This window comes from Zalophus californianus, chromosome 6 (assembly GCF_009762305.2).
Source record: "Zalophus californianus isolate mZalCal1 chromosome 6, mZalCal1.pri.v2, whole genome shotgun sequence".
Classification (NCBI taxonomy): domain Eukaryota; kingdom Metazoa; phylum Chordata; class Mammalia; order Carnivora; family Otariidae; genus Zalophus; species Zalophus californianus.
In genome coordinates, this window is record NC_045600.1 from 80793573 (window position 1) to 80811760 (window position 18188).

Consider the following 18188-nt stretch of genomic DNA (forward strand, 5'->3'; position numbering starts at 1 on the left):
AGTGCAGTGTAGCAAAGTTCTTGAGTGCTCCAGGATTTTTTACAAGGGTAAATGAGAATTGGCTTCAACTTAGAGTCCCCAACTGCATTAGCCCCTAAAAAAAGAGCCAGCCTGCCCTTTGAAGCTAGGCATTGGTTTGTCTCTTAACTGTAAGAAGTCCTAGAGGGCATCTTCTTCCAATAGTGGGCTGTTTCATCTGCATTGAAAATCTGCAGTTCAGTATAGCCACCTTCATTACTTATCTTAGCTGGCTCTTCTGGATAACTTGCTGCAACTTCTATATCACACTTGTTGCTTCACCTTGTACTTAAATATATGCTGTGGAGACAGCTTCTTTCCTTACTTAAACCTCATGAACCTCTGCTAGCTTCAGACTTTTCTTCTGCAGATTCCTCACCTTTGGGATGCCTGGGTGGCTCAGTCGGTTAAGCGTCTGCCTTCAGCTCAGGTCATGATCCCCAGGTCCTGGGATTTAGTCCTGCATCGGGCTCCCTGCTCAGCGGGGAGCCTGCTTCTTCCCCTTCCCGCTCATGTTCTCTATCTGTCACTGTCTCTGTCTCTCTAAATAAATAAACAAAATCTTAAAGATTCCTCACCTTTGTCATGCTTCATAGAATTGAAGAGCATTAGGGCCTTGCTCTGGACTAGATTGGTTTAAGGAATGTTGTGGCTGGTTTGATCTTCTGCTCAGACCACTCAGACTTTCTCCATATCAGCAGTAAGGCTGTTTCAGTTTCTTATTTGTGTGTTCACTGGAATAGCACTTTTAATCCCCTTCTCAAGAATTACCAAAATGGGACACAGAGACAGGAAGTGAGCAAATGTTGGGAAAATGGCACTGATAGACTTGCTTGCCACAGGCTTGCCACAGACCTTCCAATTTGTAAAAAAAAAAATGCAATTGTGAAGTGTAGTAAAATGAAGTGCAATAAAACAAGGTATGTCTGCACTTTTAAAGTTTTCTCAGTTCTCAGCTGAAGTTGAAACTGCTATGTTGTGGAGTGTTTGTAGTGTGTGTGCCTAACTTTAAACAAACAAAAAAAAAATCCAGTATTTTAACTACTATAGTGAAAGTTAATTTAAAACAAAACTGTAACCATGTAAGAGTTTTGAGTAATTTTCTTATATATGGCTGTTGAAAGGATTAAACGAAATGATGGTAGAGGGGACTGTGAACAGCCTGAGGTGGTCTATCCTGAAGGCCGATGGCTGTTCATATTGCTCTATCAGCTTATAGATCAATTAAAGCTGTACATTCTCCCCTGAGTTGAGCACTCTGTGCATATGAGGGGGAATATTTTCAGTTTTACACATTCTGCATTCTTAAATTATTGATTTACTGGTGGTTCTCTCCTACCAGACTTTAAATTCTGCAGTAGGCATGATCTCTTTAAAAAAGTTTCCTCCTGCCTTCTTTATTATTTGTTTTGTGATAAGAACACTTAACATAATGATCTACCCCTTAGCAAATATTTTTTAAAGATTTTATTTATTTTTAGAGAGAGAGAAAGTGAATGCAGGAAGAGGGGCCAAGGGAGAGGAAGAGGGGGAGAAGCAGACTCCCTGTTAAGTGGGGGAGCCTGACTTGGGGCTTGACCTCAAGACCCTGAGGTCACTGACCAAAATGTATCAAACTTTGCTTATGAGTACTATGCCAAGGTCCCTCTGATTTTAAAACCTATTAAAACAGATCACCAGTTTTGTAAAAATTTATGTTTGATAACTTCCAGTTTTCCCCCTCACCTATCCCCTGGCAGCCACCATTCTCCTCTGCTTTGAGTTGGACTATGTTAGGTTCCTCATTAAAGTGATAACACATAGTATTTGTCCTTCTGTATTTGTCTTACTTCACTTTGCATAGCGTCCTCCAGGTTCATCCATGTGGTCACAAGTAGCTGGATTTCCTTTTTTTTTAAGGCTGAGTAATATTACATTGTGTGTATATACCACATTTTCTTTATTAATCTATTGAAGGGCACTTAGGTTGTTTCCCTCTCTTGGCTATTGTGAACAGTACTGCAGAGGACATGGCAGTGTAAATCCCTTTGAGATCCTGATTTCAATTCCTTTGGATATGTACCTAGAAGTGGGATTTTTAAGTAGTTCTTGTATATTTTAACATGTTTTTCCCTTTTTTTATTATAGTATTTTTAAGTACAGAGCTTCAAGCTTTACAGATACTGCAGAACAAGAAACATAAAAATTCTCAATTAGATAAAAACAGTGAAATTTATCAGGAAGTTCAAGCTATCTGTGATACTCTTGGTGTACCCAAGTCAGCAACTTCTGACATTCCGCTTATGCTAAACCAAGTGGAATCAAAGGTATTGTGTTTGTTTTATTTTTCATTTCCCAAAAATGGAATTAAATGCTAACATGTAAATGTTGTATTAAAAATGAAAATATTTCTTTTAAGATACATTCCATTTCAGGAGAAGTGTATCTTTCTGTAAACCAAATTTTGGATTTTGAATTAATATGCATGTGACTTAATTTGCCTATAGCTAATATTCAGGAATCAGATCTTAATGAGTGAGGGCCCTTAGGCCTTTTGAGAGTTTTCTGTGATAGAAATCACTTTACAAGTTAAAGGATCCCTTTCCTAAATAAAGTTGTATTGTAGTATAATGAAAGAAGTAGAGTAATCCTCCAAAGTCAAAGGCAAACTACATTAAAAAAAATATTGTTAATAGAATTGTAATGTGGTTGTTTTTGGCAGTGAGGAAGCACAGTTTCTGATGGATAGGTGTTCAGTAAATGTTGTTGTATAGAAAATGAATGAATGAGTTCCCTGATAGAGTTAAAAACAACCACAAAACTCTATACCTTAAACTTTTTGAAATTTTTCTCTTCGGTTATTAAACACCCTTCCCCATTGAGCCACATATTAGAGAGAATGCTACTCTTGCATGCCGAATTCCAGCCTAGTTTCTAGGAGTCCTCTAGGGGAATAATACAGGATTTATTTTAAAGGAAAAGAACATTCACACTCTCAAGAACAGGTACTAAAACTTCATTTTTAGGTATGCTGTGGTGTATACTAAATCCTTGAATAAAATACTTTTGCTTTGATAATTTATGAACTGAAAAATACATTTATCTTCATTGAACATAAGAATTTTGGTATCATTAAGATGAAAACACAGTTTTAAAAACATTTTTTTTTTTTGTGAAACCTTTGGACTGAAGAATAGCGCTGTGAATCGCTCAAAAACATTGTTCTGGAATTAACAAGTTAATCTTCAATGCTTATTTTCTCTTTTTGTTTGGATTAAGAATGATCTGGAATTGGCTAAAATGGGATAATTTTAAATTGAGACAGATTTCTAGGCTCTTTCTAATCTTCCAGTGCTTCTACATGTTGATTCCAAAGAGGCTTTTCCCTTTTATGGGTCTCAGTTAGTATTAAAAATATCCCCAAACCTCTCGTTTCCCTACTTGAAGTAGGCCATAATGCCTGTGTTCAAATGCTAGCAGGTTAATTATAAGGTAGTTGTTACTTGGCCGTTGTGGCCAAATATTTACTTAAGATTTTTTTCCCCATTCAGTTCCTATCAAAAGCAAAAATTTCCTTATTGTACATGTGATGTGTCCAGAATACACTTTGTCACCATTGGGGAAGAAAATTATTTTCTAACTTGAAGCTGTTCAAATGTGAATCTAATGTAATTATAGTAATATTAATGACAAACGTACAGCATTTACTGTTTTTATTTTTTAAGATTTTATTTATTTATTTGACAGAGAGACAGCGAGAGCAGGAACACATGCAGGGGGAGTGGGAGAGGGAGAAGCAGGCTTCCCACTGAGCAGGGAGCTCGATGTGGGGCTTGCTCGCTCCCAGGACCCTGGGATCATGACCTGAGCCGAAGGCAGACGCTTAATGACTGAGCCGCCCAGGCGCCCCCAGCATTTACTGTTCTAAATGTTTATATATAATAACTCATTTAGTTCTCACATTACATATAATGAGGTAGTTACTACTATTCTCTACAATAGCCATATGAGGAAAGATTTAATAAATGGGACAAGCACATTTCTGAGTAGTAGTGGTAGACCTGAGGTTTGAACACAGGCAACCTCCAGAGTCTGTGCTCTTAACTCCCTATTTGTGCTTAATTCTCAAACTTAACTGTAGTCCAGTGTTGAAATTCTGGGAATGGAGCTGAATATGATTATGTGTAAGAAACTATAAGTATGCATTCAGAATCCTACTTGAGTGAGCAGTTACAAATAGTAATATATGAAATGATCAAAGGAGGTATTTAGAATAGTTGGGAAATCTACAGAAGTTGTCTATCTTAAGCAAATAATTCTTTACTATACGAATTGGATCATTGTACAGGCATATTTGCTGTGAAGCTAATAAAGCTTAAGCTTTGGGCCCCTCATTTGCACAAGTTTTTTTTTTTAAAGATTTTATTTATTTACTTGACAGAGACACAGCGAGAGAGGGAACACAAGCAGGGGGAGTGGGAGAGGGAGAAGAAGCAGGTTTCCCGCTGAGCAGGGAGCCCGATGTGGGACTCGATCCCAGGACTCTGGGATCATGACCTGAGCTGAAGGCAGACGCTTAACAACTGAGCCACCCAGGCGCCCTTGCACAAGTTCTTTCTAAGCTGATTTTTAAAAAATAGCTTTCTGAAGATACAGTTTATATATCAAATTCACTCATTTAAAGTAGATAATTTTAGTATCTTAAGCTATGTGTAGTGTATTTAGAGGTACAACCATCATCCAAATAGAATTTTAGAACATTTCCATCACCCTCAAAAACAACCTTATGCCCATTTACGGTCACTCGCCATCACCACCACATTTCTAAGCTAATTTTGTGTTCACAATTTTTAATTCTTTTTCTTAAAGAGTGCCCCTAACATTAAATAAGCTTCGTATGCCTCAAAATCTCTTGATTATTTTCCCTAGTTATCTTATAACTAAGAAACTATAGATAGCCCATTTGGTTTTGAAATTATTTCTTTGGATAATGGAAGTTACTTCAGATAGGAGGGTGAGCCCAACTTGGGCTATCATTTTTCAGTCATTTTCTTCAGGATAAGTTACGGTTATTGGAATGGCTGAAATTGCTAAAGCAAAAACAAATGTCTAATAGTACGTTCACTAAAATAAAAGTGTTGCTTTGCAAAAGTAATGAAATGTGTATGTGGTGACTATAATTTAGAGGCCTTGCTCTCCTAGGTTGTCTTGCTGAACCATGAAACCAGAATGCCTAATTAGAGTTGTACTGTGTACAAGAGTGTGCATAAGAGTGCGCCATTTCAAGGAGAAATTCCAGAAATTATTTCACATAAGACCATACACATTCTCATAGTATAACCTTTTAGAAGCTACACTTGTAGTCGTCTGTGTATATTATTTCTTATTCTGGAAAAGAAGGTATGCTGTAGTTTGAATTAATATAACTAATGCTTCTTTGAAAAAGATACTCTGCTTTGTGGTGATAGTCTTTCTTGGTATGTGAGGGTGAATTTCAGTTCACTTTAACATTTCATTTATATTTTGGCATTCAAAACAACATTTTAAGAAGGAATAAGATTGTTTTAAATTAGGGATGTACATTTTCATAATCTTCTATATTTACTTTTAGGTGAAAGATATTCTCTCCAAAGTCCAGAAGAATCATGTGGGAAAACCACTGCTGAAAATTGACTTAAATCTGGAACAGGCGGTAAATTCCCTCCCTTTATTAGATTAGTGAATATGGCTTAATTTTATTAGTGGACACCTAATTTTACAATGGGTAGCATGTGTTTATTATTTTGGAGAATTAAAATGGGTTGATACCCTAGAGTAATAGGTCCTAACATTTTCTTCAGTCAGATTATTAATTAGTTTTAACAATACCTGGCCAAGAGTATGTATAGCACTCAATATGTTAGCTTAGTTGTGATTTGAAAAGGAGGGTAGCTCAGTGTCAGCAAGGTAGAAATTTGGGGTGTTTTCTTTCCTTACTGGTCCAGACCACTTAGCAAGTAGATGTTTTACTTAACATGCTTCATTGAAGATGAGGTAAACTCTCCCAGTGTAACAGTTTAATTCTTATGTTTACTATCTTGTGAATATCATAAATGTTCTATCAGATACTCTTTATTATTTAAAAAATATTCCCATCAAGTCTCGTGGGATCAAAAAGTGGTCACCAAATACAGTATCTTTTGAATCAGTAGGAAGTATTGACTACAATTTTCAAATTTCTTTTCTGGGCTATGTCAGAAAGAGTGTAAAGTTTATGATTTTTGTTTCTGAATTCTTTAGGAACAACTGGAAAGAATCAATGATGCTCTTTCTTGTGAATATGAGTGCCGCCGGCGGATGCTAATGAAACGGTTAGATGTGACCGTGCAGTCCTTTGGTTGGTCTGATAGAGCAAAGGTAAGACTGTTTTCCCATTTGTGTCCTGTAGGTGGTACTCTGTGACAGCTCTTCAGGCCCTCTTGTTTGTTACTGTATAACTGTGCCACATTTGCACTTACATTCCGTCTGAAGCATGTGCCCAGGCCAACTACTGGTCTTATATAATGGTCCTAGTCTTTTGTAAATTCCGTCTGCAGATGTCTTAATTTCTCTCCAAATCTTTCACATTTATTTTAAACTCCTAGGTGTTGTGATTTATGCAATGATATGCATAAAGAAAAGGACATCATCTGAGACAGTGAGATAGATATAATGAGCAACTGGTCAAGAAAGCAGAATATTGGAATAAGTACAGATAGTACTGAACCAGAACAAGTCTTCTTCAAAGTGTCCTAAGGCTGTGGACTGTGTTCTAGTAGAAGAGGACATTGGCGGGCAGGAGGGCATTCTGAAACAATGGATCTCTTCACACAGTCCTAGAGAGTTGTCTCCCATCATTCCCATTTGATGCTTTTAATCTGTACCAGGCTTCATCTGGGTACCCTGCTCCACTCTGCATCATAGTCTAGAACTCTCCAGACAGTAAGCTTGCACAGTTACAGGGCTCACCACATTTGCTTCCTTCGTTTCAGGGATTACTGTTTTGTGCTCCTTGGTGTCCAGTGTCTGAAAATTGACTCATATGGGTTGTCCACTTTGCTAGTTGTTTCAGGTAGGAGGGTAAATCTGGTGCCTCTTACTCTCAGGTATCATCACAACATCATCATCATTATTACATTTTTTATATTGACTTGGCAGTTCTTCTGCCCCACGTTGTATCAACTGGAGTCACTAATGCAGCTTCATTCAGCTGGTGCTTGGACTAGTCTGGAATATTCAAGATGGTTGTCTCATACGTCTGGGTTCTGCTGATTGCTGGGGTGCTTTGGTTATCTTCTTGGTTCTTACGTGGTCTCTGTCTCCATGTGGTGTCTTGTATTGGTTTCCTATGGCTGCTGTAACAAATTAGCGTACACTTAGTGGCTTAAATAATAAACATTTATTCTCTTACAGTTCTGGAGATCAGAACTCTTAGCAAGGTTAAGTTAGCATTCCTCCCAGATGCTTCAGGGGAGAATCTGTTTCCTTTGTATTTCCTGGCTTCCAAATGCCACCTGTGTACCTTGACTCTTGACTCCATCCTCTTATCTTCAGAACCAGTAGTGTAAGGTCTTCCATTCTCTCTCTCTGCTTTTATTTTCACATCACCTTTGTCTCTCTAAGTATTCCTATGATTATACTGGGCCCACCTGGATAATATAGGATAATTTTTCCATCTGAAGAGACTTGAATTAATCACATCTACATCTGCAAGGGAACATATTCACAGGTTCCAGGGATTGGGATATGGCCATCTTCGCGTGTCATCTTCCTAATACTGGATTTTGTTTTTTCTTGCATTGTATTTCTCTATTATATGCTGCTGCTGCTTCTTTCTGAATATACTTTTTAAAATCAAGTATTCTGATGAGTTCTCCATTTTCTGTATACCTTCCCTCCCAAAAGATACTATTCTCCTTTTGCAATCATGGGCTTTTTGCATGGCTATCCTTGGCTATTCCACTATTTCCTGGATCCTGTGGTCGCCTTTTTCATTGTTTATTCTCTCATTTTGCTATAGTAAATCCATAAATAACTTCCTAACAAGGGTGCATAGGAGGTGATTTTTCTGAATCCTTGCATTCTGAATATATTTTATTTTGCCACATTTGATTGATAGTGTGAGTAAATGTAAAAATTTAGGTTGAAAATATTTTCCCCTAAGAGGGGGGGAAAGAATACTGAAGGCATCACTTCATTGTTTTCTAGCATTTGGTGCTGCTGGTGAGAAACCTGATATCCTGTGTCCTTTTGGATGACTTTTTATTTTTCTTTGGAAGCTTTTGGGCTCTTTTCTCTAGCCTTGGAGTCCTGAAATTTCATGGTAAGTGTTGGTATGGGTCTTTTTCCATTTTATTGTGCTAAACACTAAGTGGACCTTTGCATCTGCAGACTCTTAGCTTTTATATTTTTCTTTAATTTCTTCCCTTTTGTTTTCTTTGTTTTCTCTTTCTGAAATTCTTCTTAGATTTCGGACATCCTGGGTAGATAGAACCGCTTAAGTTGCTTTATTTTTCCTCTTTTTCTATCTCTTCTTTTTTTGATATACTTTCTTAGAAATGTCCTCAATTTTATTTTGTTCTTGGTATTAAATTTTTGTTTCTGCCATCATTGTTTAATTTCCAGGGAGTCTTTTTGTTTTTTTAGTTTTCCCTTTTTCATATTTTTTTTCTTTTTTTATGGATGTATTCTCTTCTTAAGTGTAAAGATGAAACATTTAAAAAAAAAATTTGTCTTTAATTATCTGCTTCCTCCAGGATAATTTTTTGTTGGTTTTTCTTAGTTTTTTTCTTATGGTGGTTTTCTTCAAATGCAGGATGGTTCTTGGTTATTCATATTTAAGAGCAAGACACTGAAAAGCTCTGTGTTTGCTTTTTAGATTTCACCATGAAATCATACGGTATTTCTCTTTGTGTGGCTTAATTCACTTAGCATTATACCCTCAAGATCCATCCAGGTTGTTACACATGGCAAGACTTCATTCTTTTTTATGGCTGAATAATATTCCATTACTTATGTATATGTGTATGCACACAGACAACCTCCCCACGTCTTTTTTATCCATTCATCTGTCAGTGTCCACTGAGATGTTAGGTTGCTTCCATATCTTGGCTATTGTAAATGGTGCTACATTGAACATAGGGGTGCATATGTCTTTTCAAATTAGTGTTTTTCTTTTCTTTGGGTAAATACCCAGAAGTGGTATTGCTAGATCGTATGGTAGTCCTAGTTTTAACTTTTTAAGGATCCTGCATGCTGTTTCCACAGTGCCTGAACCATTTATGTTATGTTTTGACCAACAGTGCATGAGGGTTCCCTTTTCTCCATATCCTTGCCAACACTTGTTGTTTCTTGTGTTTTTGATAATAGCTATTCTGACAGGTGTGAGGTGTTACGTCATTGTGGTTTTGATTTGCATTTCCCTGATGAGTGATGTTGAACATCTTTTCATGTGTCTGTTGGCTGTATGTCTTTGGAAAAATGTCTTTCAGGTCCTCTGACCATTTTTTAATTAATTTTTTTGGATACTGAGTTGTATCTTTTATATCTTTATATCTAACATCTTTTGGATGTTAAACCTATATCAGTAACATCATTTGCAAATAACTTCTCACATTCAGTAGGTTGTTGTTTAGTTTTGTTGGTTTTCCTTGCTGTGCAAAAGCTTTCTTGTTTGATGTTGTCTCATTTGTTTATTTTATTTTTTTTTGCTTTTGCTGTCCTTGCCTGAGGAGACAGATCCAAAAAAAATACTGCTAATACTGATGCCAGATAGCTTACTAACTGTTTTCTTCTAGGAATTTTATTGTTTCAGTTCTTATTTTAAGTCTTTAATCCATTTTGAGTTTATCTTTGGGTATGATATAAGAAGATAGTCCAGGTTCCTTCTCGTGCATGTAGCTGTCCAGTTTTCCCAGCACCATTTATTGAAAAAACCATGCTTTCCCCACTGTATATTCTTGCCTCCATTGTTGTATGTTAATTGACCATATAAGCGTGGGTTTATTTCTGGGCTCTCTATTGTGTTAAGGTGATCTATGTGTCTGGTTTTTGTGCTGGTCCCTTACTGTTTTGATTTCCATAGCTTGTGTATAGTTTATAATCAGGGAATGTGATATGTCCAGCTTTGTTCTTTCTCACAATTGCTTTTGCTGTTTGGTATCTTTTCTGGTTGCATATGAATTTTGGTATTATTTTAGTAGTATTGTTCTGGTTCTGTGAAAAATGCCATTGGTGTTTTTATAGAGATTGCACTGAATCTGTAAATTGCTTTGGGTAGTATGGACATTTTAACAATATTAATTCTTCTAATCCTTGAGCATAGTATATCTTTCCATTTATTTGTGTTGTCTTCAGTTTCTTTCATCACTGTCTTGTAATTTTCATTGTACAGGTCTTTCCCCTCTTTGGTAAATTTATTCCTAAGTTTTGTTTTGTTTTGTTTTGTTTTTATGCAGTTGTAAGTTGCATAAAATTTGTAATTAAAAATTACAGTTCCAGTTGTAAATGGAATTATTTTCTTAATAACTTTCAGATAGTTTGTTATTAGTATTTAGAAACAGATTTCTGTATATTTTGTATCCTGCAACTTGACTGAATTCATTTATTGGTTTTAATAGGTTTTTTTGGTGGAGTCCTTAGGATTTTCTGTATATAATATCATGTCATCTACACGTAATGGAAGTTTTGCTTCTTCTTTTCAGTTTGGATGCCTTCTTTTTTATTCCCTTTGCCTAATACATGTGGCTAGGACTTCCAGTACTATGTTGAATAACAGTGGCAAGAATTAGGCATCCTTGTTTTGTTCCTGATCTTAGAGGAAAAACTTTCAGCTTTTCACCGTTGAGTGTGATGTTTACAGTGGGTTTGTCATATGTGGCTTTTATTATGTTGAGGTACGTTACCCACTTTGTTGAGAGTTTTTATCATTAATGGATGTTGAATTTTTTAGATGTTTTTTTCTGCATCTATTGAGATGATGGATCATACGATTTTTATCTTTCATTTTGTTAATGTGGTATATCACGTTTGATTTGTAGATGTTAAACCGTCTTGCATCTGTAGAATAAATCCCACTTGACTATGTCTTTTTAATGTATTGTTCAATTCCTTTTGCTAATCATTTGTTGAGTTTTGCGTCTATGTTTATCAGGGATATTGGCCTGTAATTTATTTTTGTTAGTATCCTTGTCTGGTTTCAAGGTAATGGTGGCCTTTAAAAATGAGTATGGAAGCATTCCATCCTCTTCAGTTTTACGGAATAATTTGAGAAGAATAGCTATTAATTCTTTAAGTGTTTGGTAGAACTTAACTGTGAAACTGTCTGGTCCTGGACTTTTTTTTGTTGGGGGTTTTTTGATGACTGATTCAATTTCATTGCTAATACTCAGTGTATTCATATTTTCTATTTCTTCATGGTTCAGTCTTGGAAGATTGTATGTTTCTAGGAATTTATTAGTTTCTTCTAAGTTGCCCACTTTATTGGCATGTAATTGTTCAATAATAGTCTGTTGTGGTACTTCGTATTTCGGTACTATTGATTATAACTTCTCTTTCATTTCTAATTCTATTTGGGCTCTTTCTTTTTTTTCAGATGAGTCTGGCTAAAGGTTTATCAATTTTGTTTATCTTCAGAGAATCAGTTCATTGTTCCATTAGTCTTTTCTATTTATTTATTTTTTAGTCTCTAATGCATTTATTTCTGTTCTGATCTTTATTATTTCCTTCCTTCTGTTAACTTTGGGCTTTGTTCTTCTTTTTTCTAGTTCCTTTAGGTGTAGAATATTTGAGGTTTCTCTTGTTTTTTGAGGTAAGCCTGTATTGCTATGGACTTCCTTCTTAGAACTACTTTTTTGTATCCCACAGGTCTTGGAATGTTGTGTTTCCATTTTCATCATCTCATAATTTTTTAATTTTCTCTTTGATTTCTTCATTGACTCACTGGTTGTTTAATACATGTTGCTTGGTTTCCACATGTTTGTTTTTTCCAGTTTTCTTCTTGTAATTGATTTCTAGTTTGGTGCTGTGTTGCTGGAAGAGATGCATGGTATTATTTCAGTCTTCTTAAATTTTTTGATACTTGTTTTGTGGCCTAACATCTGTTCTGTCCTGGGGAATGTTCCACATACCTTTGAAAAGAATGTGTATTCTACTGCTTTTGTATGGAATATTCTATGTATATTTTTTTAAGTCCATTTGGTCTAATGTGTTGTTTAAGGCCAATGTTTCCTTGTTGATTTTTCTGTTTGGATGATTTATCCAGAGTTGTAAGTGGGGTGTTAAAGTCCCCCACTATTATTGTATTTGCTCTCAACTTCTCCTTTTATGTCTGTTATATTTGCTTATATATATCTAGGTGCTCCTGTGTTGGGTACATAAATATTTACAAATGTTATATCCTCTTGTTGGATTGCCCCCCTTTTCATTATGTAATACTCCTGTTTGTCTTTTGTTATGGTCTTTGTTTTTGTTTCGTTTTTAAGATTTTTTATTTATTTATTTGAGAGGGGGAAGCAGGCTCCTTGCTGAGCAGGGAGCCTGATGTGGGGCTCAATCCTAGGACCCCGGGATTATGACCTGAGCTGAAGGCAGATGCTGTGGCTGAGCCACCCAGGCGCCCCTGGTCTTTGTTTTAAAGTCTGTTTTGTCTGATATAAGTGTGGGTATCCGGCTTTCTTTCTATTTCCATTTGAATGTAATACCTTTTTTTTTTATTCCATTTCTTTTCAGTATGTGTGTATCTTTAGATCTGAAGTGAATCTCTTGTAGGCAGCATATAAATGGGTCTTGTTCTTTTATCTGTTCAGCCATCCTGTGTGTTTTGACTGGAGATTTTATTTCATTAACATTTAAAGTAAGGACTAGTAAGTGGACACCTTTACCCATGGTCTGGGTACTTTTCCAACCTGTATTTTATCACTGGGTTCTGTGAGCCCTTTTTTTTTTTTTTTTTAAGATTTTTTATTTATTTGATAGAGATAGCGAGAGAGGGAACACAAGCAGGCGAAGTGGGAGAGGGAGAAGCTGGCCTCCCGCGGAGCAGGGAGCCTGATGTGGGGCTTGATCCCAGGACCCTGGGATCACGCCCTGAGCCTAAGGCAGACGCTTAAGGACTGAGCCACCCAGGTGCCCCCCTGTGAGCCCTTTAAGGACAAGTTTTCTGACAAGTTATCTGTACCTCTGTGATTTTCCTGGATGTAATCTCTGTTTTCAAAGTCTGACTTTTGGGGGGCTTACCTCTTTTGTGCAGGATTTAAGGCTTGGAGTGCCTGGTGTTGAGCTCTAACCCTTCACTCCTCAGGAAGAAATTCCATCTTTTTGAGATTCTTTCCCAACTGTGGATTGCTGTGCCTGGTGTTTTTTTTTTTTTCCTTTGGTGAGAGGAGATCTCTGCCATTCCTACTCCTCTTGATGCTGCCTCTTAGTTCCTCCTTGTGGAGGCTCTGTTCATTCAGTTTTCAGGACTTTTTCTGAGGAAATCATTCCACATGTAGCTGTGTATTTGTTTTGACCAGGGGAGAAGGTGAGTTTCAGGATCCTTTTATGCCACTATCTGAACCCTCCTCTGAGAAAACATATTTTTAGCATGGTAATAGAATAGCTATAAGGCAGAGTTGTAGACTGTCATTCATGTATTTTCTTTCAATAAACATTTATTTAGCACCTCATATGTGTCAAGCATTATGAGGTACCTGGTTCTGGATGAGCGTTTCAGCACCCTATACGATCAGGTGTAGAATATTTTTGGAAGATCTCTGTATCCACAATACCTAATCAGCTTCTCAGATGGGGTAAGCCTATTTGTAGTCTCCTTGTGCACCAGGATAAACTCCAGAGATGTGTATGTGTGTCCATGTCACTGGAGTGACTACTGTATGCAAGAAACTCAGATACTCTAAGAGCTGGGAGTTACCAAAGAAATAGATGACATGACTGGGGACCTCAAGAAATGGAATAAAGTTCAGATGTATGGGAGATACCAATTTTATTGACCTCTGGAAACTTTAATAGAGCTGGCTTATGTATTGGGTCTCCAGTTTAATCTGATAGAATTTTTTTTAAAGATTTTATTTATTTATTTATTTGACAGAGAGAGAGACACAGTGAGAGAGGGAACACAAGCAGAGGGAGTGGGAGAGGGAGAAGCAGACTCCCTGCTGGGCTCGATCCCAGGACCCCGGGATCATGACCTGAGCTGAAGACAGACCCTTAACCCACTGAGCCACCCAGGCGCCCCTGATAGAATTTATTTTTAAAGATTATTTATTTATTTGAGACAGAGAGCATGCGCACGAGTGTGGGTGGGGTGGAAGAGCAGAGGGAGAGCGAGAAACAGACTCCCTGCTGAGCGGGGAGCCCGATGCGGGGCTGGATCCCAGGACCCTGAGATCAGGACCTGAGCCGAAGTCAGGTGCTTAACTGACTGAGCCACCCAGGCGCCCCTTAACCTGATAGAATTTTAATGGAGAAAAAGGAATTTGAGAATACAAGGAAAATTGTGAAATGTAGTGCATTAAAAGTGTCTTAACATACTAACTTAGGATGTTTCCACTATTGACCTTAAATTTACACAGAAATCCAAAATGAGTTTTGATATGTTGTTCTCTTTGAACGTTCGGAGTGGCCGTTCTTTCCAACACCATTTAAAACACCATGGACATGTTGACTCTTTCTTAGCCTTAAACTTGGGGACTTTGAGAAAATATGCCTTTAGGAAATACCTTGATATTTATCTTCTCATCTTGATCTTTTTGTCATCATGTTTTAGGTCAAGGAGGTTGTCTTTTTGTTCTTTATTCCTTAGTCTGGGTGATTTCTAAAAATTCTTTTTCTTAGTCTATTTTTAGGTCATTTTTGTCCTTTCAATTGATCCTTTTCAATTAATTATATGAATGCATGCAATTGTACCGAGTTTTCTTGTTAAATTTAAATATCATTATCATTTCCCCCCTATTTCATGTGTCTGAGATTGTTGAATAACTCATAAAATATTGTTCTACAGCATTTAAACTCTGCAGAATATTTTTGTCAAGTAAGTTTAATACTCTATTGATATTGAGGTTTTCTTTAATTTTGTCTGACCCTTTAATGATACGCTCAGCAGCTAAATTTTTGTTCATGTCCATGATATATTCCTAAAATGGAATTTCTTGATGAAACAATATAAATAGATTTTAATGTTTTGTCACACACTCTAGAGTTGCCCTTTGGAAAGATTATATAAGTTTATTAGTATGGTTAATCTGATTTCTTCATTATTTTGCTAGTATTAAGATAAGACTGAGTATAATGTTATAGTTTGCTTTTTTCACTGATTGTATTGTGATCATTGTCCCATACCTCTAAAAGTTTATTTTAATATTCTTCTTAAAATTAATTTTTATTAATTGTTTTGCAGTAAAATTCACCATCTTAAAATGTACAAATTGGTGGTTATTAGTATATTCACTGTAATTTTGTAACCATCACTGCTGTCTAGTTCCAAAACATTTCCATCACCCTCAAAAGGAACCTATTGGTAGTCATTCCCCAAACTCCCTATGATCTGCTTCTGTAACAGCTTTTTGGATTTACTTATTCTGACAGTTCATATAAGTGGAATCATACAGTATGTGGCTTTTTATGTCTGGCAGCTTAGCATAATGCTTTCAAGGTTCATTCACTGTTGTTGAATGTAGCAGTACTTCCTTTCAGTATCCTTTTTATGGCCGCATTATATTTTATCATATAATGATGCCATAATTTATTTTAGACATTTTTTCCTGTATTTACTACTAGGAATATTAATGTATGTAATTTTTATTTGTAAATTGCAAGCTCTATTCTTATGGTGGATTCCTAAGTGGAAATTTACTGTGTCAAAGGTTATGACTCTTGATGGTCTTGATTCCCATGGCCAAATTGTTTTCTGGAAAGTTTTTATGAATTTAAACTCCAACCAGTAAGGTAAATAAAATTTTGTCCTCACTTTAGCTTCTTTAATATTCAGAATATTAACAGTTTTATTGTTAACTTGATGGTTAAAAAAAGACTAAATTGTTTTAAGTTGTATATTTTTATTATTGGTAAAGTTCAACTTTTTTTCCTAAGATTATTAGTCATTTGAATTTCCTCTTGTTTCAAAATTTCTTTTTGGGTCTTGTCTTTTTTCCCCCTTAGGATCTTCCTGTTTTCCTTTTGGTCTTTTTATATATTAAGGAAGTTAGCTAGTTGCTTTATTTGTTGAAAATATTTTCACCAGTTTTTTTGGTTTATGTTTTTGATGTCTAGAAATTTTAATCTTTGTAATATAGTTAAGTTTTTCAATTTAAAATAAAACCTTAAACAATGAACTCTATTGTATTTGGAATTCTCTTTGTTATATGGTGTGCCTTATTATTGTTCCTTTTTTTTTTATAAATAGTTCCTTCTAACACCATTTAAAAATTCATCCATCCCTTTTCTCACTGATTTTTTTTTTTTTTTTACTTCCCACCCCCCATTTCTCACTGATCTTTGATGCCTCCTCTGTCATTGCAGTCATATATTTATGAAGCTCTGAATTTTAATTGCCTGTTTTGTTTCATCAGTCTATTTTTTCCCCCAAGTTCCATTTAATTAGACTGAGGTAGGATAGTATATTTTTATCTGTACCTTTGCCTCGGAGTCAGCTAGAACCTTTATTAGTAGGTAGGCAAAACTGCGACTCTGTATTTTGGGGAAACTGTTTAAGCTTTCCAGGTCTCATTTCTTTTTCTATCTGCAAAAGGGGATAATAAAAGCAACCACTCTAAAAGGATGTTTTAAGGATTAAAGAAATGACTGTTAAGTGGACAGTATCCTGGCACGTTTAATAAGTACTCAAGAAATGTTAACTGTTAAGACAGTGATGATGATTTCATATTACATAGTAATATCTGGTAGAACTCTTATTTTTCAAAATTCTTTTTGTTGTAATTACATATTTAGCTTCTGGATTAACTTTAGATTCCTTTTTCCCCCCCATCCTCTCAAAAACCATTCCATTAGTATTACAATAAATGTATAAGTTAATTTGGGGGGAAAATGACAATACTCAATGTCCCTATCCAGAAACTTGGCATTTCTCTCGATTCATTCAAGTTTTCTTTTTGTTTTTATAAGCTTTACTGATGTTTCCTTCTTAAAGGTCCTATATGTGTTTTTGGTTAGGGCTATTTTTAGGTATTTTGTTGTTAGCTAATATTGATGGAATTTTTTTTGTGTTATTTTTTAATGACTTGTTATTGGTAGTTATGTATTCTTTTGGCATCTGTTGGTCTCTTTTTTTCATTCTGCATACAAATGATGAGATATTTAAATGTTTTGCTCTTTTCTGTTTCTTTGCTTGTGCGTTATCTCTTTTTTCTTTCTGAAGATGATTGCCATTGTTCTTTCATTGAAATGTTCTTTGGCTCTTTTTTCCCCTGTCTTTTGTTATTTAGGTAAAAACAGATGACATAGCAAGAATTTACCAGCCTAAGCGTTACGCTTTATCACCCAAGACAACAATTACACTGGCACATCTACTTGCTGCTCGTGAAGATCTGTCCAAGATCATTAGAACAAGTAGTGGCTCCAGCCGTGAGAAGACGGCATGTGCCATTAATAAGGTTGGTTTTTCTTTCAGTACAGTGGAGAATGAATGTATAATATCCTCATTTGGTGTTTTTATAGATTTCAATCCATTTTTCTCTTACACCCTGGTAAACTCCTAGAACAGAGTGATGATAGTATTTCAGTTCATCCAGGCTTTGTTATGTTTTGTGTGTGCATGTTCATTGGAGTCTCTGTATTCATAAATGAAAATTAAATCTATTTGGGGCCACCTGAGTGGCTCAGTCGTTGAGCGTCTGCTCATGATCCCAGGTCCTGGGATCGAGCCCCGCGTCGGGCTCCCTGCTCAGCGGGAAGCCTGCTTCTCCCTCTCCCACTCCCCCTGCTTGTGTTCCCCCTCGCTGTGTCTCTGTCAAATAAATAAATAAAATCTTTAAAAAAAAAATAAATCTTTGAATTAGAGGAATTAAGAATTGATTGTATCAGTAGCTTTAGCAAGAATTATTTGCCTTCTTTCCAAGAATGTATTTATTTTTTGTCAGTAAAAATCTGTAGTAGTTGTTTCAGGTAGTGACAGGTTCCTTATATCCTTGGTGTAAAGGAAGAGTACATGCTTTGGA

General features: G+C 36.0%; 1 protein-coding gene across 1 annotated transcript in view; it reads left to right on the forward strand.

Moving 5' to 3' along the window:
* Positions 1-18188, forward strand: part of FAM98B (family with sequence similarity 98 member B) — a 35443-nt gene that overhangs the window by 13335 nt on the left and 3920 nt on the right. The window contains exons 4-7 of the mRNA XM_027572260.2: positions 2146-2324; positions 5609-5689; positions 6277-6393; positions 17457-17624. Of these exons, the coding sequence (XP_027428061.2) occupies positions 2146-2324; positions 5609-5689; positions 6277-6393; positions 17457-17624 (545 nt within the window). The remainder of the gene's footprint in view (positions 1-2145; positions 2325-5608; positions 5690-6276; positions 6394-17456; positions 17625-18188) is intronic.